This window comes from Mirounga leonina, unplaced genomic scaffold (assembly GCF_011800145.1).
Source record: "Mirounga leonina isolate KUSES-001 unplaced genomic scaffold, KU_Mleo_1.0 Mir_205, whole genome shotgun sequence".
NCBI lineage: Eukaryota > Metazoa > Chordata > Mammalia > Carnivora > Phocidae > Mirounga > Mirounga leonina.
In genome coordinates, this window is record NW_023270515.1 from 3,021,610 (window position 1) to 3,045,388 (window position 23,779).

At 52.2% G+C, this 23,779-nt stretch overlaps 2 protein-coding genes across 3 annotated transcripts; one reads left to right on the forward strand and one right to left on the reverse strand.

Moving 5' to 3' along the window:
- Positions 1-776: 776 nt before the first annotated feature.
- On the reverse strand, positions 777-1,975 carry LOC118026121 (keratin-associated protein 12-1-like). 2 transcript variants are annotated; one of them, XM_035028846.1, is made up of 2 exons: positions 1,254-1,975; positions 777-1,106 (listed from the first exon to the last, which is right to left on the reverse strand). In XM_035028846.1, the coding sequence occupies exons 1-2, from the start codon at positions 1,287-1,289 to the stop codon at positions 849-851; spliced, it is 294 nt and encodes a 97-aa protein (XP_034884737.1). In that variant the 5' UTR covers positions 1,290-1,975; the 3' UTR covers positions 777-848. The 2 variants fall into 2 exon arrangements, with proteins under 2 accessions (XP_034884737.1, XP_034884736.1); XM_035028845.1 differs by having other exon boundaries at positions 777-1,975.
- Positions 1,976-3,498: 1,523 nt separating this feature from the next.
- On the forward strand, positions 3,499-3,819 carry LOC118026130 (keratin-associated protein 12-1-like). The gene has a single exon (XM_035028853.1). It carries the CDS (start codon positions 3,499-3,501, stop codon positions 3,817-3,819), a length of 321 nt encoding a protein of 106 aa, XP_034884744.1.
- The last annotated feature ends 19,960 nt before the right edge of the window (positions 3,820-23,779 follow it).

Sequence of the window (23,779 nt, forward strand, 5' to 3'; positions counted from 1 at the left end):
CCCTCCAACTCTTTTTTTTTTTTTTTAAAGATTTTATTTATTTATTTGAGAGAGAGAGAATGAGAGAGAGAGCACATGAGAGGGGGGAGGGTCAGAGGGAGAAGTAGACTCCCTGCTGAGCAGGGAGCCCGATGCGGGACTCGATCCCGGGACTCCAGGATCATGACCTGAGCCGAAGGCAGTCACTTAACCAACTGAGCCACCCAGGCGCCCCTAGGGAGCGTACACTTTTAATTTTTAGACCAGGTTGGCTTCGCATATTAATTGCTGAGCAGGAGACCTTTTTACCTAAAAGGGGTCAGATCAGAAAGTTAGGGATTCGCCCTCAGTCCCACCCAGCAGAGTAAGAAATAACCTCACTGGTTCAAGGGACAAAGTGGGACAAAGGAAGCCCTGGGGGCCCGTCAGGCTGAGCTAGGAGCGCCCACTCGCCCAAGAGGCCACCTTTGAGTGCTCAGTGCCCTGTGCACGGCCATCTGGTAACCTGTGGCTTCTCCGCAGAGGGAGCTTTCCTGGATTCTGGGAGCTCCCCCTGGAGGAAGCAGTTTAGGGAAAGGCGCTAAGGGACACCACACACACTCGGGGGGACTTCGAATGCACTCTGGGATTTATTAGACCTTTGTGTTGGTGGCTGCGAGCCTGGGCACTCCGCACCAGCCAGGTGGGTGCTGGGTGAATGGCCCAGGCCAGGGCCAGGGACACTGGGGGTGACTCTCTGCCTGGTTAGCTGTAAGATGGTCAGCCGGGTCCAGAAGGTCTGAAGTGGATGATGTCTGGGCCGCCTGGTAGGAGTTCGGAGAGCAGCCACTTCTGACCGCACAGAGGAGGGGTCCTAGGAGGCCATGGGCTCAGCTGCAATTAGGGGTGCCGCAGGGGACAGGCCTGCAGACCAGGGTGGGGCAGGAGGGCTGGCAGCCCCCTGAGGACTGGCAGGAGGGGGCCACATACACAATGGGCTTGTAGCTCACGGGAAGGCACACAACTGGCTTGCAGCTCACGGGCAGGCACACAGCAGGCTTGTAGCTCATGGGCACGCAGCAGGACGTCTGGCAGGAGCTGGGCACACAGCAGGACATCTGGCAGGGGCTGGGGGTGCAGCAGGACGTCTGGCAGCTCACAGGCACGCAGCAGGTCACCTGGCAGGGACTGGGCACGTAGCAGGACGTCTGGCAGGAGCTGGGGGTACAGCAGGACGTCTGGCAGCTCACGGGCACGCAGCAGGATGTCTGGCAGGAGCTGGGGGTGCAGCTGGCCGGCTGGCAGCCCGTGGAGCAGCTGGTGAAGTACATGGCGGTGTGGGGCTGGAGTGGAGTCAGGGTGGAGGACAGGGCTGGTCTGGAGGTTCCTTCCCCAGGCAGCCTTTATACCCGGGCTGTGGCATCCTGGCAACAAGCCACACAGGTGCCTTCCTCCTGGTTGCCTGATTGTTTGCCTCCTCCTCCTCCTCCTCCTCTGTGCGTCTCTTCCTGGAGTTTCTGGGGGAAGTGACTCGGTTCAGGAAACTGCAACAGCTGGAGGCTCAGTGTGACCCAGCAGGCCTGTGATTTCTGGACTCAGAGCCCAGGTTGGATGGTGAAGGACCATCAGCGGGGGATAGGAGACCCCACATCAGGATGTTCAAGGTCCTCCCCCAGCTTACATACCCTGTCCTCTGTCCACATAAGCACCATCCTGCTCGCCAGACCAGGGGTCCCCCGTTTTGATTTGGAAACTCCGTGATCCAGAAGGTCTTCCCAATGGACCAGAGCCAAGCAGCTGGGCTCCTCACTGGGGACAGCCGTGGCCATGTCATCCACCATGTCATCCAGTCCCAGCTTTGTGCCCGGCACCGTGCTAAGCCTTTTACCTGGATCAGCTCATCACTGACTAGTCACCAATCCTTGCCGCCATCCAAGGGGTAGGTGATACCCCTCTTACATGGAGGCGCAGTTAGATTCCATGATGTTTGTGTGCTCGCACCACTGGGGTGAAGAAGCAGAAATTGAAGCTGCTCAGTTTCACTCTGGAGTCTGTGGTCTTTACCATTGTGCCAAATTATGCTGGGGCTTTAGGGGTTTTCTGAGACTCTTGGGTCTGTAAGTTAGAATTAAAAAAACAAATTTGGGGGGTGTGCCTGAGTGGCCCAGTTGGCTGGGCATCCAACTCTTGATCTCAGCTCAGGTCTTGATCTCAGGGTAGTGAGTTCAAGCCCTGAACTGGGCTCCACGCTGGGCATGGAGCCTACTTTAAAAAAATTGGGAATTTTGTCCATTTTTTATGCTTCAATATCATTCTCTTCTCCTCCTTGGGTTAAAATTGCTTATTATTAGACTTCTTGATATTGTCCATAGACCCTCTTCATGATTCTTAATTTTGTTCTCTCTTTTTCAGATTGGGTAATTCCTACTGATGTGTCTTCGTATTGACAGTCTTTCTTATTCTGTCGGCCCAGGACTGTGATGCTTGGACTCAAGCTGTGTGGTCTGCACTTGACCACCTGCACCTGCGGCCCAGCGCCCACACTGCAGGATTTCCCACTGTTCCAGGAACATGCCCATTTCTGCAGCAGTGTCCTCACGCCCCCATGGCTGCTTCTGCTTGGAACACCACCCCTGCCCCATCCATGTCACCCACATGCCAGCTCAGCATCGCCTCCACACAGAGGTCCCCAAACCACTCGCCAGCACCCCTATTCCTCTCTACCTGCTGAACCTGTTTTCCTTTCCGGGACTCAGACTGCTCTGGAATCATTTCATGCATTAACTTTCATGCTCTCGTTTATTCATTGCCCCACAAGGCTCACGAGCCTAGGATGTCTCTGTAGCCAACACACAATATATATTTGTTGCATGAACAAATCCATTATTGTATAGATTACTAGGAGGCAGAAGTTGGTCACCTTTCTATAAAGGGAAAATATTAAATATTTCAGGCTTTGCAGGGGCATGGTCTCTCTCATAACCACTCTGCATTATAGTGCAAGCCCTAGACAATACGTAAGCAAATGAGCATGGCTGTTTCCAATAAAACTTTATTTACAAAACAAGAAGCAAGCCAGGTTTGTCCCACAGACTTCCCTGCTTCCCAGTTTACAGATCGCTAGTTTAATGCTTTCCTATACAAAATAAAAGCTCAAAATGCATCACTGCCTCGAAGTCACCACTGAAGGGCATGAGACAAAAAGGAATAAAGGACGCGGTCCTGAGTGGAGCGTGATGTTATGTGCACATTACTGGCCTGGAGAAATAGCACGAACCCCACGCACAGGCAAACCAGAAGATCCTGTTTACAGAAGAAGAAATTGGCCTCTAAGCTAAATGTGTTATAGTGGAGCATAACACAGGAGAGTGCGTCCCACAGATGTTGGGGGAAACATGGTGGAAACAACTATGAGGAAGTCAACAAGTTGTGCTTCTGTGTTGCCCGGACGCCTAGAGCCCGGGTATAAAGGCTGCCCGGGGAAGGAGCCTCCAGACATCACCGCCCTCCTCCCTGACTCCACTCCAGCCCCACGCCACCATGAGCTTCACCAGCTGCTCCACGGGCTGCCAGGCGTCCTGCTGCACCCCCAGCTCCTGCCAGGCGTACTGCTACGTGCCCGTGAGCTGCCAGCCCGCTGTGTCCATGCCCGTGAGCTGCCAGCCCGCCGTGTCCATGCCTGTGAGCTGCAAGCCCGCCGTGTATGTGGTCCCCTCCTGCCAGTCCTCTGTTTGCCTGCCCGTGAGCTACAAGCCCCTCGTGTTCATGGCCCCCTCCTGCCAGTCCTCCGGGGGCTGCCAGCCCTCCCACCCCACCCTGCTCTGCAGACCCATCTCTTGTAGCACCCCGTCCTGCTTCTGACCATGAGCCTCCCACCCAGCTGCTCCCAGGGCACAGGGGGCCACACGTGCTCCCCTCCTGGAACAAGTCTTCAGTGGCCTCCAGGTTCTGCACAGGGCAGATGAAGAACATGCCCAACGGACCCTCTGAAGTCTGTGGCAAGGATGTAGCAGGATGATCTGGAACCCTCTGTGACCCTGCCTGTACCCTCTGGGAGGCCCTGGTTTCCGGGGTCCTCTGTCTCCAGCAGGGAACCAACCCTGTGTGAGCCAAATAAACCATGCTTTCCTGATACAGCTTGTCCTTCTGGTTTATCTTCATGTATTTTTAAGTTCTTTTCTTGAAGACATATGCAGCCATAAGCAGAGCAGCCCCTCCTCAAAGAGCCCTCTCTCCAATTGCTCAGCTGGAGGTGAGGGGTCCTTGGAGGGTGCAGGGGGAAGGTTCCCTCCCCACATCCACCACCTGAGACTCATTTGTAGTTGGGGAAGGGCAGAGGAAAAACTACCCGCACTGAATAGGGGATGGGAATTGGAGCGCTATGACAGGGAGGGCAGGGAAAGCTCACACAAACCCACCCCAACTACAAAGTGGAGTCTGGCCATTGCCAGGAAGAGTAGCAGGAAGTGAGAAAGCCTCACCCTCCAAGACCCAGGCACATAGGCCCTGCTCAAGACTGACCCAGGGCCAGGGCACCTGGGTGGCTCAGTAGGTGAAGCGTCTGCCTTCAGCTCAGGTCATGATCTCAGGGTCCTGGGATCAAGCTCTACACAAGGCTCCTTGTTCAATGGGGAGTCTGCTTCTCCCTCTCCCTCTGCTGCTCCCCCTGCTTGTGCTCTCTCGCTTGCACGTGCTCTCTCTCTCTCAAATAAATAAATAAAATATATTTAAAAAATAAAAAATAAAAAAATAAGACTGACCCAGGGCCAGGACAACAGAGTCTTCCTGTTCCCACCTCAGCCTGACTGGTACACCTGCAGGAGCAGTGGCAATCCCTGGGGGAGGCAGGCCCGTGTAGAGGTCCCCTCCGTGTACCAGGCACACAGAGAGAGCTGAAAACTTAGGGCAGAGCAAGAGCACTGTGTCTCTAGCCCTGGCCTGAAGTACATGCCTGGAAACCCACCACAAGGGAATCCAAAGTCTTAGGTACCTTGGAGGTCATCACAATAACAACAAAACCCAAACCAGGGTCAACATCTGAGTAGGTTGATCCAAACTTCCCCTACCACAATGATGACCTGACAGAAGAGACTCACCCATTTCCCAGAGGAAACACTGTTTATGTCCATTTCAATCAATACATGATATCTGATATTCAATAAAAAATTAGAAGACATAGAAAAAAGCAAGGAAAAAAGATCAATCTATTGACAAGGGACAAAGCTAGACTCAAAGCTCAACAAAACTGAACTCAAAAATGACCCAGATGTTAGAGCTATCAGACAGAAACAGTAAAATAACTATGATGAGTGAAATAAGTCAGACAGAGAAAGGCAAATACAGTTGACCTTGAACAATGTGGGGGTTAGGAGCACTGACCCCCTGCAAGTCAGAAATTCACATATAACTTTTGACTCCCCAAAAGCTTAACTACTAATAGCCTACTGTTGACCAGAATCATTACTGATAACATAGTCAATTAACATATATGTTGTATGTTAATGTATTATATGCTGTAGTCATACAATAAAGTAAGCTAGAGAAAAAATGTTATTTAAAAACCATGAGGAAGAGAAAATACATTTACATTACTGTACTGTATTTTTTTAAAAAAATCCATGCAATTCAAGCTCATGTTGTTCAAGGGTCAACTGTACTCTATGATCTCACTTATATGTGGAATCAAAATAATATTAATGATAATAATAATAATAATTCCAGAGGTGGGGGCAGGGGGTGGGTGAAATGGGTGAAGGTGGTCAAAACTTACAAACTTCCAGTTATAAGACAAATGAGTTGGGGAATGTAATGTACAGCATTCCTATAAAAGAAAAACACCAAGTTAATATGTTTAAAGAAATAAAAGACAGAACTATAAATATGAGAACAGAGCAAGAATCTATTAAAATAGAAGAAACAAACAGACTTGAGGGAAACAATGAAAACTCCTAGAAATAAAAAAAATCAAGTAATAAAAATTAAAAATTTAGTTGAAAACTTAAAGAGAATATTAGACACAGCAGAAGAGAGAATTAGAGAAATCAGAAGGCAGATCCAAAGAAAATATCCTAAATGCCCCAAAGAGTTTAAAAAGTAGCAAATATGTAAGAGAAGTTAAGAGATGTGCCAAATGATTGGGGGGACATGTGTGGTAAATTCATAAATAAAAGCATAGGAATGATAAATGTTAAATTTAGAATAACAGTTACATTCAGAATGGACTAAAGCATTGAATCATGTGGGGGATGTAAGGCTTCAAATGAATAAACAAATAAAATAACTAAGATTAATAAGTTAAATCATCAAGGGTAAAACATAGACTACATGTAAGAACAGATGGAGAATTTCAGCAGAGAGATGGGTACTATAAGAAAGAGTCAAAAAGATTATGTAAAAATCAAAATACAATATCAAAAATAAATCCCTTCAATGGGCTCATCAGTAGACTTGACACAGCCAAGTGTGGAATCATTAAATTTAAAGATAAGCAAATAGATATAGCCCATATTAAAACCCAAGGAGAAAAATAGTAGAGGAAAAAACAAGAATAAAACCTCAAAGAGCTCTAGGACAATATTAAATCATCACTAATGCATGTAATTAAGGTCCCAGAAAAACAGGAGAAAGAGAATAAGGCAGAAGAAATATTTAATTTCTTAAAATTTATGAACTTTCTAAAAATAATGAAAGACATAAAATGATAGATCCAAGAAGCTCAGAGCACCTCCAGTAGGATAAATCAGCCCCTGACTCCTACAAAAAATAATGACCTGGATACATCATTAAAATCTGACTATAAAACCAAAAGAGGGGCGCCTGGGTGGCTCAGTTGGTTAAGTGACTGCCTTCGGCTCAGGTCATGATCCTGGAGTCCCAGGATCGAGTCCCATATCAGGCTCCTTGCTCAGCAGGGGGTCTGCTTCTCCCTCTGACCCCCCCCATGTGCTCTCTCTCTCTCATTCTTTCTCTCAAATAAATAAATAAAATCTTTAAAAAAAAAAAAGAGAGAAGAGGAAATCTTGAAGGTATCTGCATGAAAAAGACATGCTCCATCCATAACAAAGATGAGAATTTCTTCAGAGTCTAATTAGAAAGCATACAATTCAAAAGACAATGGAAAGACATCTTTAAGATACTAAAAGAAAAATCTGTCAATCCTAAGAAGGTTTTAAGAAAGCATCTTTAAAAATTAAAGTAAGGGGCACCTGGGTGGCTCAGTCCATTAAGCATCTGTCTTCGGCTCAGGTCATGATCCCAAGGTCTTGGGATGGAGCCTTGCATTGGGCTCCTTGCTCAGCAGGGAGCCTGCTTCTCCCTCTGCCTCTCACCCCCCTCCCCCAAGCTTGTGCTCTCTTGCTCATTCTCTTTCTCTCTCAAATAAATAAAATTAAAAAAAAAAAAGTTAAAGTTAAAGTGAAATAAACACTTGCTCAGATAAACAAAAACGGAGAGAGATTAACCAACCACAGACACGCACTACCAGAAATATTAAGAAAATTTCTTCAAGCCAGTGATTGGGAGAGCAGAGAGAAACCTGATGTATGCAAGGGAAAAAATGGCTCTAGAAATGATTCTAGAGAGAAGCTCAATATAAAAAGCTTTACAAGATAATCGACTGTCTAGAGCAGACACCGTCGCAATGCACTGGGGGTTCTTCACACGTGTAGAGGTAAAGGAGACAGCAGCCCCTCAGACGATGTGACGTGGAAGTACACTGCTACAGAGTCCCAACACCACAGAGGAACGGCATAATAGCATTTGGAGGTAGATCGTGTTCTACTAAAGGTGTAAATTATAAACTCTCCACCAATCCACTTCGAAAAGATGTGTAACTGATGAGGCCAAAAGTAGAGATGAAACGGGATAATTAAAAATGGTAAACCTGAAAAGAAGAGAAAGAGAAAAAAAGAACGTATGCACAAATTGAACACAACCAGCAAGATGGTATTTTACACCTCAGTATATCAACAACTCCCATTAAATGTAAAAGGTCTAAACACCAAAATCAAAAGACAGATTTTTAAATTGGATAAAAAAGCAAGACCAACTGTCTGCTATCTACCAGAAATTCCACTTTATTTTTTTTCAGAAATCCCACTTTAAATATAAAACCATAATTATTTCATATAAGTGTGTTTCTATATATGCTTATATACTACATATGTATATAAGCATGATGTGTATGCTTATGTTTATGTATATAGTATATGCATAAGCATAATCAAATATATTGTTGGTATTATCATTTTGAACAAACCATTATGCCAAATCAACTAAAAATAAGAAAAATAAAAGTTATTATTTTACCTCCACTTACTCCTTCTTCATTGTGCTTCCTTAGTTTATATAGATCGAAGTTTCTGACTTATATTACGTTTTTTTTCTCTAAGGATCTTCTTGCAAAGCAGGTTTACTGGCAGAAATTTCCCTCAATACTTATTTGTCTCAGAAAGTCTTTATTTTCCCTCCACTTTTGAAGGATAATTTTGCAGGGTATAGGATTCTTGGGCAACAGCTTTTTCCCTCTCAACACATTAAATATTTCGCTCTCCTCTCTGAGGAGAAGCTGGTGTAATTCTTGTCTGTGGTCCCATTTAGGTAGGCGTTTTTTTTCCTTTGGCTTCATTCAGGATTTTTTTCTTTATCTCTGATTTTCTGCAGTTTGGAAATGATGTTCGCAGGTGTAGTTGATTTTCGCACTTACGCTGCTTGGTGTTCTCTGAGCTTCCTGGGGAGGTGGTTTGCTGTCTGATGGTAGTTTAGGGGATTCTCAGTCATTATTGCTTCAGGTATGTCTTCCGCTGCTTTCTCTCTCGCTTCTCCTCTGCTGTTCCCACTTCACAGAGGTCATACCTTCTGTGTCGTCCCACAGTCTTTGGGCGTTCTGCTCTGGTTTTTGTCTTTGTTCCCTTTGTGTTGCAGTTTTGCCGGTTTCTGTTGATATATCCTCCAGCTCAGAGATGCTTTCTCAGCCATGTCCAGTCCACTAGGAAGCCCATCAAATGCATTCTTCATTTCTGTTACAGTGTTTTTGTCTCTAGTGTTTTTTTCTGGTGCTTTCTTAGGATTTCCATCTCTCTGTTTACGTTTGCCCATCTGTTCTTGCATGCTGTCTGCTTTACCCATCAGAGCCTCTGGCATATTAGTGAGAGTTGTTCTGAATTCCCGGCTGATAATTCCATCATGTCGGCCATGTCTGGCTCTGTTGTGTTCTCTGTCTGCAAATGTGTTCTTTAGCCTTTTGCCTTGTGATTTTTTTCTCCATAGCCAGACATGATGCCCTAGGTAGAAAAAACTGCTGTAAATAACCTTTAGTACCGTGGTGGTGAGGTGTTGTGGGGGGGTCGGGGGAGGAGATGCATTCTGTAGTCCTGTGATCAGGGCTCATGCTTCCAGTGAGCCTGTGCCTTCTCAAGAGTTTCTCAGTCTTTCCCCCTTACGTGAGAGAGGATAGCTAGAGGGGCTGAGTTGGGTATTTTCCTTCCCGTGGGTCAGTTAGGCTGATAAATCCCTCGATGGTTAAGCTCTGGTTAATAGTTTTTTCTGAGGGAGGCTTGTTAAGAATGCTCTGCTGTATTTCAAGACAGTTCCTTTACCCCTCACCCCGCCAGAAGCATGAGGGGATTTTCCTCCACCACCAAGAGTTTTGGAGGTAAAACTCACAAAAGTGCAGGAGCCCCCCCACCCATGACTGGGTCCCCTGAAGTTTTTAATCTCTCAGGTTTGTCTACGTTGAGCCTCTAGCAACTTGTGAATTATTGTCCGGGTTTCCCTGCCCTGGCCCCAGCCCCAGCAAGTTGTGGTTCTCCGTATTTGCCTATAGGTGCCTCCACTTTGCGGTGGGGCGGGGGGGGGCAGTGGTTTGCCCTGTGACCTCACTTCTCTTACAGATCTAAGAAGAACCATTGATTTTTCAATTTCTTCTGCTATTTACTTGTTGTTAGGACAGAGTGGTGACTTCCAGCTTCTCGCATGCTGGACCAGACTACCACGACTCAGAGAACAGCCCCCGTGAAGAGGTGCTACACGGTCAGGTAGACAAAACTACATGACCAGCCGTGGCTAGCCAGTCTCTATTACCAGCACAGAGGGCGCATGAGTGCAGGAGCCGTGGGGTGAGGAGAGGGGGCTATGCTCTTTACTGAGACCTATGTAGTTACCTGCTGCACCCAGCCTTCCAGGAATAACCTATGTAGTTACCTGAGCACCCAGCCTTCCAGGAATAGAAGCCTGTTGAAGGCCAGTTTAGAGGTGACATCTCATGAGGAGGGTGCACCATCCTCTAGAGCACCGTCAGACACGCCACATCAGTGGCCTTTTTTTTTTTTTTTAAGATTTTATTTATTTGAGAGAGAGAGAGAGTGAGAGCCGGAACACAAGCAGGGCGAGTGGGAGAGGGAGAAGTAGGCTTCTGGCTGAGCAGGGAGCCCGATACGGGGCTCGATCCCAGGACCCCGGGATCATGACCTGAGCTGAAGGCAGACGCTTAACGACTGAGCTACCCAGGCACCCTCATCAGTGGCCTTTATATGGTATTGAGTCCATAATAGAAAGCATGAGTCTGGAAACCAAGGGATGGAAACCAGGAGGATCCCTACTTACCATTTCACCCAGCGACCCACTTGGGGAATTTGTGTATGCCGACCCCCACCACTGTGAGCTCCATGGGTTTAGAGGTCCTGGTTCCCAAAGGAGGACTGTTCCCAAAGGGGACACAACAGGAATCCCACTGAAGTAAGTATTAGTTTTCCACTGTTTATAGGTTAGTGTTTCAAACTCCTATAAATGCTAGCGGTGTATACATTACATAAATATAAAAGATATGTGTCTATCCACACACAGAGTTTTGTAAGGTGCTTATCCTTCATCAGTTTGATCCTCTGGGTAAAACATCAAGGACACTTCTTCCATGACCACACACATAGATCTACCCTGTTCTCGTTAGTGCCCGTGTGGTATTTCCATACACAGAGATGCTGAAATAACATTGTTCCTCTATTAATGGTCTTCATCTTGTGTCTTTTGTTGTTACTGTTGCTGTCACAAACAGTGTGATCATGAACACGTATATCTTTGTGCAAGCGTTTCTGTTGGGCTGATTCCTGGGAGAAATATCCACTTTTTAAAGGAAGAGTCAGTGGGCTCTGAAAGACTGGATGCCCAAGGCTATAGTCAGTGCACAGCTGACCACGTGTCTACAACCAGCCCTGGTCCCCACTGAGAACTCCTGCTCAGGGGGCTCTTGGAGACAATGAATGAATTGACTGTAGAAGCCTCCAGAGGGGGCTGCAGGAGCATCCCACCCCGCTGACAGCCACTGCAAACATCTGACAATATGAAACTAGCAGTCACCGAACCTGCGGACTGCGAGCCTCCCCTTGGCCGAGCGACACGTCTCACATTGGTATCCAGTAAACACATGGAGCCCAGGGGCCCCCACACTCGGCGCTGGGGCAGTCCTGAGGTAACGAGGCGAGGCTGCTGATGAGACAGAGAGCGGGCAGGCAGAGTGCCCCCAGGGAGTGCACTTGGTAACACCCCCCCTACCCCCCACCCCCCCGCGCCCAGGCGCGTCCAGATCCATTCCATTGAAGGCAGGGCTCTGGAGGAAAGGAGACAACGCTGCTCTTGAGTGGGTGGCCTCGAGAGAGGCTCCTCTGTCTTGTCCCTTTCCAGCGGGCGGTGGGGCTGACCTGGAATAAGGCTTCTCTTCTGGTATCTCCTCCAACCTGTTTTGTCCATCTCTGGTGAAGGAAGTGCTGCCTAGCAACCGGAGAAGGGCAATTACGTGCGTGGACTATTCTGTCCCACTCCCCTGACACTTGACCCTGGTTGATTATTAGCGCACATACCGTGGAGGCGACAGCCCTCCTTAAAGGAAAATGAGTTCTATAAAGTCACCAAGGGGCAGTAAGGGGGCTTTGGGAAAAGCCTGGCACCCGAGCAGGTGCCAGATTTTTCAATTCTCAGAAATAACCTTTCTTCCCAAACCGGAGGGATTCCTTGGGCAAGTGGACAATAGGCGTTAAGAAAACTCTTTGAAATACGATCCATTCCATTTACTTTCTAATCTGTAAAGCTGCAGAGCAAACGAGACATTTCCTGGTTCCCCTGACATTTAGAGCCTTTATGCTTTGTAAGTATATTGAGCAAGTACAAAATAAGATGGTGTAGGCGACTGACATCGCACTCACGGGCATTCTGCATCTCCTTCTAGAAGAACGTGTTAATAATTTACATCTTAACTAAGAGTTACTGTTGACACAGTGGGGGAAAGGCTTTTCAAAGAGCCACTTGGATCACCAGGCAAATAATCCTAGATAAGCATTTGCTTACCCTGAGACTCAAGTATCTTGGAAACTTTAAGGTATTTCCTTGGGAAAGTTAGTCTAGTTGCTCCCCTCCCACAGTAAACTGGCACCAAAAACCCCCCAAAACAAAAAAAAAAACAATCAACAAAAAACAAAGAGAAACCCCACTTGTTCACCCAAAGGAGACAGAGTGCTTTCAAAAATCTCACAGTCCCAGACTCAAGAGAGGGCAAGCGTTATATTTGCTCAGTGCTGTAGGACAAGCCTCAGGGATTCCTGCCACGCTGCAGGTCAAAATCCCTATAAAAAGGAAAGGGAAAGAAGTCATCCCATATTTCCACTTCCTAGAGAACCACTGTTCAGACTTTGGTACGTTAAAAAGAAAATCCTTTCTCTGTATTTTGTGTGGTGTGTATTGCGGTGGGAGGGAGTTTGCTTGTGCTTTTTACAAAGTTCTTTTTATTTTTAAAAATTTTTTTATGTATTTGACAGGGAGAGACAACACAAGCCGGGGGAGGGGCAGAGGGAGAAGCAGACTCCATGCTGAGCAGGGAGCCCGATGCGGGGCTTGATCCAAGGACCCCAGGATCATGACCTGAGCTGAAGGCAGATGCTTCACTGACTGAGCCACCCAGGCGCCCCTCTTACAAAGTTCTGGTCATGCTGTTGGTCTAAATTGGTTTCCTGCTTTTTTTCCACAAGCCTTGTTTGTGATACAGACTTACTGACTAAAAGGGATCACTATGCTAGCCGTTATCCTCCAAGTATGGGTTGTCGACAATTAAAATGATCAGCTGTATTGAAATAGGGAGGAAGCCTAAAACTTAATGAAGACAGACCCAGGGGCGCCTGGGTGGCTCAGTCATTGAGCGTCTGCCTTCAGCTCAGGTCATGATCCCAGGGTCCTGGGATTGAGCCCTGCATCCGGCTCCCTGCTCCGCTGGAAGCCTGCTTCTCCCTCTCCCACTCCCCCTGCTTGTGTTCCCTCTCTTGCTGTGTCTCTCTCTGTCCAATAAATAAATAAAATCTTAAAAAAAAAAAAAAAAAGACAGACCCAGGCTTCGGTGGTGGGACGTCTTTCCAGCACCGCAAAAGCCCCGTGGAGAACGGTTTGACCTTGCCATTAGATCTCAGTTCACAACTGCTCTCCCCAAATCTAAGGCTGGTGTTTCTGATCATTTCCGTGATGTTCTAAGAAGATAGGAAGGTGTGATTTTTAGCCTTTGCAGTCGAACGACTGAAACCCCAAGGACAGACTGGGGTCCCCAAAGCAGCTCAGGTGCCTTCCTTGTTTTCTCCGCTGAGACCTTGCTTTCCTTCCCAGTGAGATCCTCGCCTTGCTTTCGTGCTGCTTCTTGGAGCTGACAAGCAGGAGCTCATGCCTTAACCACAGGAGCCACGACGGGCTGCGCCCCAAGCCCCCAAAGAATGAGCCGCAAGCTCCCTTCTTACCGCGTGCTGTCGCTGTCAGCCTGCCGGGCTGTTAGGGGTTCTGTCTCAGAGCTCACCCTTGGGGCTTGTTGTTCACATTGTCCCCTCGCCCCCCAAGAGGGTATGTTGAAGGCTGAACTCCTGGTATCTGTTAATGGGACCTCATTTGGAAATAGGGTCTTTGCAGGTGAGGTCACACTGGGTGAGCCTGGCCCACAGGAAGTGCCCCGGTAAGAAGAGAGCAGTTCGGATAGCGACGCAGAGAGAAGCCACGTGAAGAGGGGGACAGGGTGTCAGCGAGGCAGCTACACGCTAAGGGACACCAGGGACCGCCGGCTGCCACCAGAGGCTGGAAGAGGCACCGAAGGACTCTCTCCTACAAGGGGGTCCTGAGGCCACCTTGATCTGGGGCTTCTGGCCTCCAGAGCCGTGAGACAGTGCATGTCCGTTGTTCTAAGCCCCCTACTTGGTGCTGCTTTGCCACGGCAGCCCTAGGGCACCGACAAGGACGGTAAAGAAGAGAAAAGGCGGGACAGCGTCTGTGACGGTGGCAGCCCCTAACTAGCTGGTGGGAACCCAGACCCCTGCCCTCTGGGCAAGCCGGTGCCTCCAGGAGCTCCATGGGGTGGGGGCGGGGCTCCTGCAGCATCCTTCCTCCCAAACCACAGCCTGGGGGTCACCGAGCCCCACGAGGCCCTCCTATTAGCAGCAACGAGCCTGTGTCAGCCGCCTGTGACTTACCTGCCTTCACTGTCATTTCTCCAGTGTGCGGGGCCGGCTGTGGAGGAAGCAGTCAGGGTAGCTGGATCTCAGGGTTTTGACCCCCTCCATGGGCCCCCAGGAGTGTGTGCTGGGGTGGGAACAATTCCCAGACAGGGGCGCCTGGGTGGCTCAGTCGTTGAGCGTCTGCCTTCGGCTCAGGTCATGATCCCAGGGTCCGGGGATCGAGTCCCGCCTCGGGCTCCCTGCTCGGCGGAGAGTCTGCTTCTCCCTCTACCCCAGCCCTCACCTGGCTCATGCTCTCTCTCATTCTCTCTCTGTCTGAAATAAATAAATAAATAAATAAAATCTTAAAAAACAAGAACAACTCCCAGGCGAGCAGCTTTGGGGGAAGAGAAAGCAGCAGCCTGGGAGGGACTGGCCTGCGCCAGGGCGGCGGGCCTGACGGCACCATGAGCCTTGCGGGGCCCGCCCCTCGTGGCCATGTCCTCAGGCCCTGGCTGACCTGCTTTCGTAGGCCACTGTAGGAACCACAGCCTGGAGAGCAGGACCCGGCCCAGGATGCAAAGGGCCCGAAATCACAGTCCTGATAGGACTCAAGCTCACACCGAGCCTCGGGGTCAGTGTGCCAAGCTGGATTCCCATGCATGGGCAGCCGAACATGGAGCGCTCTGGGAGGGCAGCCCAGACTCTCTGTGCCTTGGCTCGTTCTGGGTGGGTGTGGGCACGGTGGATGTGTTGGTGCTGCACGGAGTATGCCAGGAGGAAGGGAGGACCTGGGTGCTCTCTGGGGTCCTCTGTGGATCCCAGCATGTGTCCTCACCTCTGCCAATCCATAGCTGCTCTCCCGTGGGTGTCGAGGGGCCCGAGGTGCCTACCTGGAGTGGGGAGGCAGAGGTCAGAGGTGCCCCGAGCTTGGCAGCACAACCAAGGGCAGCCCTCCGCCCTGCAGTCACCGTCTGGGGAAGGCTGGACGGTGCCCCCCTCAAGGGACCCATGTCCTAGTTCCTGGAACCTATGAATGTGTCATGATAAGGCGGAAAAGGACCTTGCAGGTGTGATTAAGTTAAAGATCTTGAGATGGGGAGATTGTCTTGGATTATCCAGATAGGCCCTAAATGCCTTTTCAGCATCCTTCTGAAAGAAAGGCAGAGGGAGGTTTCTCTCACACACACACCCACACACACACACACACACACACAGAGGACATGGGGGAGGCCATGTGACCACAGGGACGGAGATCAGAGCGAAGCAGCCACCAGCCAGGGATTTCCAGCGGCCACCAAAAGCTGCAGGAGGCAAGGAACAGAGTGTCCCCCCACCAGCCCCATGACACTGATCTTGGATTTCAGTCTCCAGAACCCTGAGAGGGTACATTTCTGCGCCTTCCAGCCAGCCGTCTGTGGTGCTCTCCTGTAGCCGCTCTGGGGAGCTCACCCCCCTCACGTCCTGCAGGCTCCGAGTTAGGACACTCCGCCACACACACGGAGCCCCACCAAATGTGCAGCCCAGAAGAAAACTCTCTAGACGGGACCTTCACTGCCAAGGTCAGCCTCACGGTTTCCTGACCCCAAACACTGTCTCGTTGTTCCTGCCTGTGATCCAGAGCAGTCTGTCTTCTAAGGGGATCTTCGTTCATCTCAGCGTGCAGACCCTTTAACACGCAACAGTGGCAGGAAGGGTCCGCAGCGGGGAGAAGGACTCACTGATGTGGGGCCGGTGGGCGGATGCTGGCATTCACATGTCTGGAAGTGACAATGCAGTTTCGGCGGCGAGGCCGCTCTGGCTGACGGGAGGGCCCCTCGTGGGGTTAGCGTCTTTCCTCCCCGTCCTTGCGCGGTTCTTGGTCTTGCCTTTGTGGGGCTCATGCCTGTGTACAGAGGAGCCCAGCCAGCAGCGGACCTCACGGTGATGCCTCTGGGAGGGCCCATGACAAGAGGATCCCTGGCATGTTGTCACAGTAGCTCAGACATGGTTCGGTGTTCTGTCACCCGTAAACCCAGGCTGCGTGTCCTTTTGCCAAGAGTAAACCCTGGCTGGTGGCGACAGGGTGTTCTCAGGAGTGTTAGGGCAGAAGCATGTTTCATACAGTAGAGCTTCTAGAACGTGCGGTGGAATTAGTAGCCCGAGGACATGCTTTTGCCTCCTCATCCCAGCACCGAAATCCTGCTGCTGAGGTCAGGGGAGCCCAGTCTTGGCATCTGGCATTTCCCCAGTGAGAACGTCCTTCATCCAAGTCATCAGGCCATAGTCTTTTCCCTCCTTCACGATTGCAGCTGGTACCACCTCCTCCAGGAAGCCTGCTTAGAGTAAATCATTCAACGCTGAGAAAGGCTGAGATCAGGACACAGTAAGATTGAACCCATGTAGCCAAGACAATCAGGGTGAGCACCAGGCTCGGTCCCTCGTGAATCATCGTGGGAAAGTCACTCGCCGCCCCTCAGTCTCTACGTTATCAGATGATAGCGGAAGACAGCAAGGGGATGGGCCTCCGTGGTTGGAGGTATTTCACGTAAGGCCCTGGGCCTGGGGCGGACACGTAATTAGCCGTGGTGAGTATCTGTTGTCGCTGCTGCTTCCGGTCAGTTCCACCCCATTGCTCAGGGCTGGGCAGCAGGCAGGCTCTGGGCAGGGTGGCCATTGGTGATGCTGCCCTGGGGTGTTCACGTCCTGCATCATCGCTCCCCCTTGAGTGGGGGCTGGTGCTAGTGACTTGCTTCTAACGAAGAGAATACAAGAGCGATGGAGTCTCACTTCCACGATTAGGTTTCAGGACTGGCTTGCATCTTGTGGGACTTTCTCCACCACCTTCTCCGCCTGCACGCTCCAATGAAGCGAGCAGCCCTGGTTGGGGAGGCCCGAGCCGTCGTGCCAGGACCTGAGGGAAGCCTCTGACCGACAGCCTGGCTTTAGGCAGCCGAATCCTGCTGACACCTGCTGAGTGAGCTTGCAGGCAGACACGCCCGGCTGAACCCTGGGACAACCCGTGGCCCCAACCGACCTTGCTGCAACCTTGGGAGGGGCTCTGGAGACATGGACTCTCCCAAGCTGTTCCTGGATTCCCGCCCCAGGAAACTGTGAGATAATAAATGTTCTGAGCATCCTGGGTAAATCTGTCACACAGCAATAGCTAACGATACAGAGCCACACCCTCTTCATGCACAGTTGTTTATTCAGTCAACAAACAAATCTCTTCAAGTCATTCCTTGCTTATTAACCCCAGCCGCATACAAGGCACACGTGGAGGTCCACAGACAAAAACTAGAGCCAGTCCTACTCTTTGAAGAAGCCCCCATGGTGTCTGCAGAAGGGGTGACGGGGACCACAAGGAACTGCAAAGTGCAGTGTCTGCCCGGGAGGGCCGGCAACCTCGCAGACCGAGCTGACGGCGGAGACAGGGCTCAGGGGACGGCTCAGCACCGGCAGGGCTGAGCCTCTTGTCCCTGAAGCAGGTCTGGTCCTTATGTAGCTGCTTCCCAAGACCCTCCAAGTGGGGACCTCCCTAGAGAGGTAAGCCCTGGCTCATGGAGTCCCCAGGGCGCTGGACAGTGTCCATCTCATGGGTCCATGCCTGGTGGCATACAACTGTAGGGGGGCCGGAATTTCTCTCGCCCTCAGGATCTCCAGCTGGGCCCCAGAATTCAGCAATGTAAGGCAGACGAATAGGAGAAAAGCACACAGTCATTTAAAAAAAAATTTTTTTTTTAAGAGAGAGAGAGAGGCGCCTGGGTGGCTCAGTCGGTTAAGTGGCTGCCTTCAGCTCAGGTCATGATCCCGGGGTCCTGGGATCGAGCCCCACGTCTGGCTCCCTGATCAGCGGGGAGTCTGCTTCTCCCTCTCCCTCTGCCTGCCACTCTGCCTACTTGTGCTCTCTCTCTCTCTGTCAAATAAATAAATAAAATCTTTAAAAAAAGAGAGAGAGAGAGAGACAAAGATAGCCACAGAGAGCAAGAGCGAGCACAAGCTGGGAGGAGAGGGAGAAGCAGGCTCCCTGATGAGCAAGGAGCCCGATGTGGGGCTCGATCTCAGGACCCTGGGATCATGACCTGAGCCGAAGGCAGACGCTTAACTGACTGAGCCACCCAGGCGCCCACATGCACTCATTTAATGCAAGTTTCATGGGGCATGGGAGCCTTCATAAGGAAATGAAGACCCAAAGAACGGGCAACACCTACATGCATTTAAAGCAATTGGTTGAGCAAAGAGGCGAATGTGAACATAGCTACCGTATACGGGGAGGGAAAGGGAGGTCGGAGTTACGTTAGCAAGGTCTGTTTGTATAGAACTTCCTACCTCTGCTGATGGGAATGCGTCCTTCTTCCTGCCACAGAGAAGGGACCATCCCGTGGGACTTTCATCTCCTGCTTTTAGGAAGGAAGGGGACTCAAGAGAGCCTGTCTTTACACGCTGTTTTCAAGCACCTTAAGCTCAAAATCATCCGTATGCCAAAGTGGGGAGGCATATCCTGCCCCCCATCACAGCGGTGGGTTATTAGGAACCTCATCCTGGTTTCAGTGAGCCACACAGCCACCCAGAGGTCACCCCTGCCCTCGATGCACCGGATTAGAGATGATCTGGTGTGCAAAGGCCCGGTCAGACTACCTTCTCCCCACTCCACCCACAGTCCCGAAAACCCGTTTGTCAAGTAAGAGAAGACAGCCCTCCCCGGTACTAGGTCAACTGGTGAGGGGTGGTCAGAGGAATGGTGAGCAGGTGCTCCTGCCCCGCCCAGCCACGTGCTGGCTGCCCAGGCTCGGGCCTGGCGTCTCGTTCTTGGCCCATCGGACACCCACCAAGCCCTCAGGAGACTGCACGGAGTCGCTGAATATTTGAAGAAAGAAAATCCTGGTTTCGGTGCCAAGTCTGCCTGGCACGAGGGTGCCTTGGGAGAGGCCCCGACCCACCGGGTGGCTCCTGAGTGAGGACAGCTCCCGGTGACTCCGCTGGACCCCTGCCGGAAGCAGAGAAAGCTCGGGGCACATCCAAGCCATCTTTGGCCCTAAGTTCCCTCGCTGAAGGTCAACATGTCTGGGAAGACTTCTGTTTTATCTTTAAAGGCTGCAAAATATTGCTGCTCCATGACATAGACAGTCCCTGTTCGCTTTAAAATAAAAATAAAACTTCAGCTCTAAGGAACGTCCACTCTGAGATGCCCGCCTTGACCATGTGGTGGCAAGTGCCCCCCTCACCAGCCCCCGACTCTGCCCTAAAGCAGTTCCTGGCCTCTGTCCCTCCAGCCAGGAAGGGAGGCGAGGGAGGGTCAGGCACTTGTAAGCCTCCCATCCTCCCCACACCGAGCTGAGGGGTCAGGGGCTGACGTCCTGGGTTGGAGTCCCAGCTCTGTCACTATTGGCCGTGTGACCTTGGGCAAGTCTCTTGACCTCTCTGTGCCTCCCTTTCCTACTCACAGGGCTGTTGGGAAGGTGAAGTGAGTTGTTACATGTGGTCTTAAAATGGCGCCCAGCAGCTGACAGCACTCCGTAGGCCAGGTTAGGGTTAGGGTTCAGGTTCAGGTTAGCCGGTGGTCCATTTCCTTTACCCCGAGAACCGCTTTCCCCTCTTCCCACTCATCACCTTCACCTCTGCCTCCAGACTCGATACATTTCTCTGCCGCTCTATCTTCTCTTTCCCCAGCTCTCTTCCCCGCTTATTCTCTCTCTCCCTCTTTTTATGTCCTATTTGTGACCTTAGGGTGACTTCAGGGGTTGGGCGCTTGGCATCAAAAGCCTCAGAGTCCCGCGGCCCCGACTCTTGGGCTTCCGGTCCAGGAACGTCTGCTTGCCGCGGCCGCAAGCACCCTTGGGCCCTGTGCGCAGGGAGGGGGCACGTCCATGAGACGGATGGTGGCCTCCTCCTGCCAGCTTCTTTCTGGTGAGATGCATGAGGAGCTCCCTCCAAAGCACCCAGGGTCACCTGGGTCGGAAGTGATCAGTCACCGACATGTGTCACCGCGGGGTGGGGGGGGTGATGCTGGAGCATAAGCCCACCCCGGTGCCCCCAGTAGCCGCCCACTCTGGCTCCCAGCCTCCTTGGGCTGAGGCTGCAGACGCACAGGAGATGCGGGGATGGTGCAGGGATGGTCCTGCTGTGCTACCCAGTGAAGGGGGCAGGACCCGAAACCTTACCCTTTCATCTTACATGTTAACACAAGGCACACTTACTGGCTCAGTCCCCAATACCACAGGCCGCGAGCTTGTGAACAATGGAAATGTGTCCCTCACACTTCTGCAGGGTGCCTGGTTGGCCGGGGGGGCGGGCACCGGGTCTCACTGTGTCCGCACTGGGGAAGGCAGGAGGGAGCTCTCCAGGGTCCCTTTTATAAGGAAGGACACTGAGCCCTCGGCCCCACCCTCCTCACCCAAGCACCTCCCAAGTGCCCCGCCTCCTAATGTCACACGGGACTTCAGGATTTCAAGATGTGAATTTGGGGGGCACACAAACATTCAGACCACAGCACTTACCTACAGAAAACACTGGAAAGACACCAACACGTTACAAGTGGTTTTTTTTCTGGATGGTGAGAGTATAGGTGGTTTTAAGCTTTTGTTTTTTCCTTGGAATTAAAAAAAAATCAGCATGAACATATATTCATTTTGTATTGAGAACAGGCAACGAAAGTATGTCCAGGGATCGTGTGGGGATGACTGTAGCTGAGGGGAGTGCGGGGTGAGTGGGCTCCCCAGCAGGGGCTCTGGAGCTGGGGAGGGGGGTGGGGGGGCTCACACAGAGAGGGATGGACCGTCCCCTTGGGTACACTGGGGAGGATACATGGAATACTTAAGAGCCAGGATGGGAGGACCACTTAGAAGACCGGGATGACTGGGAACGACGGGATGGTGGTGGGACCACCCGGGTGCATCGCCAGCCTGCATTCCACCGTGAGGGCCTTCCCGAGCCCCCCCTGCAGAGAGGGTCTTCATGCACAGTCTGATCTGCATTTCCCTTTAAGGAGCCAGCAAAACGAGCGTGGTGACCACCCCAGGTTCAAGCACCCCCTTGCGCCATCCATGGAATTCGGACCCTGCAGCCTGCTCTCCTTCCAGGCTCTGACAGGGAGGGGGTGGTACAGAAAGGGACAGGGCTGGGGAAAGGGGGTGGCCAAGCCGAGGTCAAGCGTGTGGCGGTGAAGACCTGGCGGTGAAGACCGCTGAGCAGTGGGGGTTGGGGGAGGTGACCTCCTGGTGGGGTGGCTGGAGGAGGAGAGGAGGTCAGGGCGGGAGGCCAAGTCCCCAGGGAAGTCCTGGGGGCAGCGGGTGGAGAGGGATGGCATGTGGCAGTGCAGGGGTGGAGGGGTAGGGGGCAAACAAATAAGAGCCTGTGTTATCATTAAAGAGAAGCCGAGCCCTTCCCTCCCAGGTCCCCGTGTGTGGGGAATCGTGTCCTCCGAAAACACATGCTGATGTGCTAACCCCCAGTACCCATGAAAGTGACCTTCTTTGGAAATAGGGGTTTTGCAGGTGTCATCAAGTTCAGATGAGGCCCCCCTGAATTAGGGTGGGCTCTGAGCCCGTGACTGGCATCCTTACAAGGAACTGGAGACACACAGATGCACGAGGAGGCCACGTGACCCCCGAGGCTGGGGCGAGGCGCCTACAAGCCGAGGAAGGGGGCCAGGCAGCAACGACCCCCCCCCCCCCCCCCACACACACAGCCTTCAGAGAGAGCACAGCCCTGCAGACACCCTGGTCTGAGACTCTGGCCCCCAGACCACGAGGGAACACATTCCTGTGTTTAGGCCCCGGTGCATGGCCCTTCATTACGGCAGCCCCAGGAAATGAATGTGGGTCCTCACGGACACTGCCCATCGTAGGGGGCCCGCCCAGTCCCCGATGGACACGCAGCAAGCCCCTGGCCCCCAGAAAAGCCTCCCTACAGAGCACCTGCACCCCCACCCCTGAGAGGTGCCTGAACAAGGCAAGATGGCAAGGCAAGGGTGGGGGAGGTGGGGTGAGGTTGGCACTTGGTTGTATCCATGTAAACCTCAAGCTGTCTTGTCTCCTGGGGCAGGGTCAGGAGACCCTCGCTCCTCCTGGCCACGTTCCTGCTCCAGGATGAGCCAAGCAGCCCAGTCCCCATGGCCGATGCAACCAGAGAGTCCCTGACGAGATGCTTTGTCTCCTCCACCTCCGCGGGCTACTTCCTACCGCAAGGGGTGGGGGGTTGGGGGGGAGACCTTTCCAGGCACATTGTTAGGCTCTTCAGTGAGGCCCAAGCCCCCAGGCATGGCCCTGCAGGGGGCCTAGAGACCCCCTCCCAGCAGCCACCGGGCGAGGCCAGGCCTCTCTTTGGCGAGGTCATGTTGAGCATTCCAAGCTGTGACTTTCTGTCCTCCCAGGTCCCAGGCGCCCCTGCCACACCTGCCCCATCCCCTTTCCTTTCACGTCTTCCCTGTTCACCTCATAGTCCATGGCTGCCAGTGTGTTTTCCTGCAGACCCCCAGTCCCCAGCCCCAGCCCCTCGCTCCTTCCCACCCACCTGGCAAAACCCTGCGCCCCCCGGGCCCCACAGGAAACCCACAGGCTCAGGCAGGAAGCACTGAAAGGTCACGCTTGCCGGCTCAGCTAGCCTCAAGTGGCCTCTCGGCTGACCCACGCCACCCTCCGTGTGGGACAGCAGGTGTTAACCCCGGCCCCTGGTGGCAGCCGTCTCCATGCTGGGTCTCTGTCCTTGCCACCTCCAGCCCATAGCAAGCGGCCTCCCTCTGCAGTGAGGCCGAGCAATGGGGCCTCTCAGCTTTCTGCCTTCCAGGCTCAGCCCCACCCCCACAAGAGCAGAGAGGGGAGGGGGAGCTCCTCGGTCACTGCCCCCTCCCCCCTGCACTGCACTCCCCTGGCCTCGCTCTGGGAGTCAGTCTCTCTTGTGTCCTCCCCTCCGGTCCCTGCCGGCCCTTTACATGCTCAGTCCTACCCATCTTTAGTGGGGACCCTCCTCCCTGTGCTCAGGAGGCCCCCGCCCCCACCCTGCAGCCAGTGGCCTCCTCAGATGAGATTTTTGCCCCTTCTTTCATGCCCAACCCCTCCTGTAAGCCCAGAACAGCCGCTCAGGGACTGGGGTCTGTGTTGTGTGAAGGTTTTCACCCAGGTCTCCACATCTCCCTTCTCCTCCTGCAGGTACGGAGGTCACATACCCACCCTGACGGGGCCTGAGTCTGACAGAGGGAAGCTCTCGGATCCCTTTAGAGGGGGCAGCGTGGCCCCATACTTTGGGGGCCTGGGACAACATGAACATTCAAGTAGTAGTAAGACCTTCTGGATGGCCGCAGCAGAGTATGAGCCTGGCGCAGGACCCTCTGGGGGCAGGCCCTTTTGAGCCCGGGGCCCTGTGACCTTGGGGCTCTGTGAGTTGGGGACCCTGTGACC

Excerpts from the sequence above, each read along its gene's own strand:
- LOC118026121 (XM_035028845.1), bottom strand. The coding sequence starts at position 1,289 with ATGTACTTCACCAGCTGCTCCACGGGCTGCCAGCCGGCCAGCTGCACC.
- LOC118026130 (XM_035028853.1), top strand. The coding sequence starts at position 3,499 with ATGAGCTTCACCAGCTGCTCCACGGGCTGCCAGGCGTCCTGCTGCACC.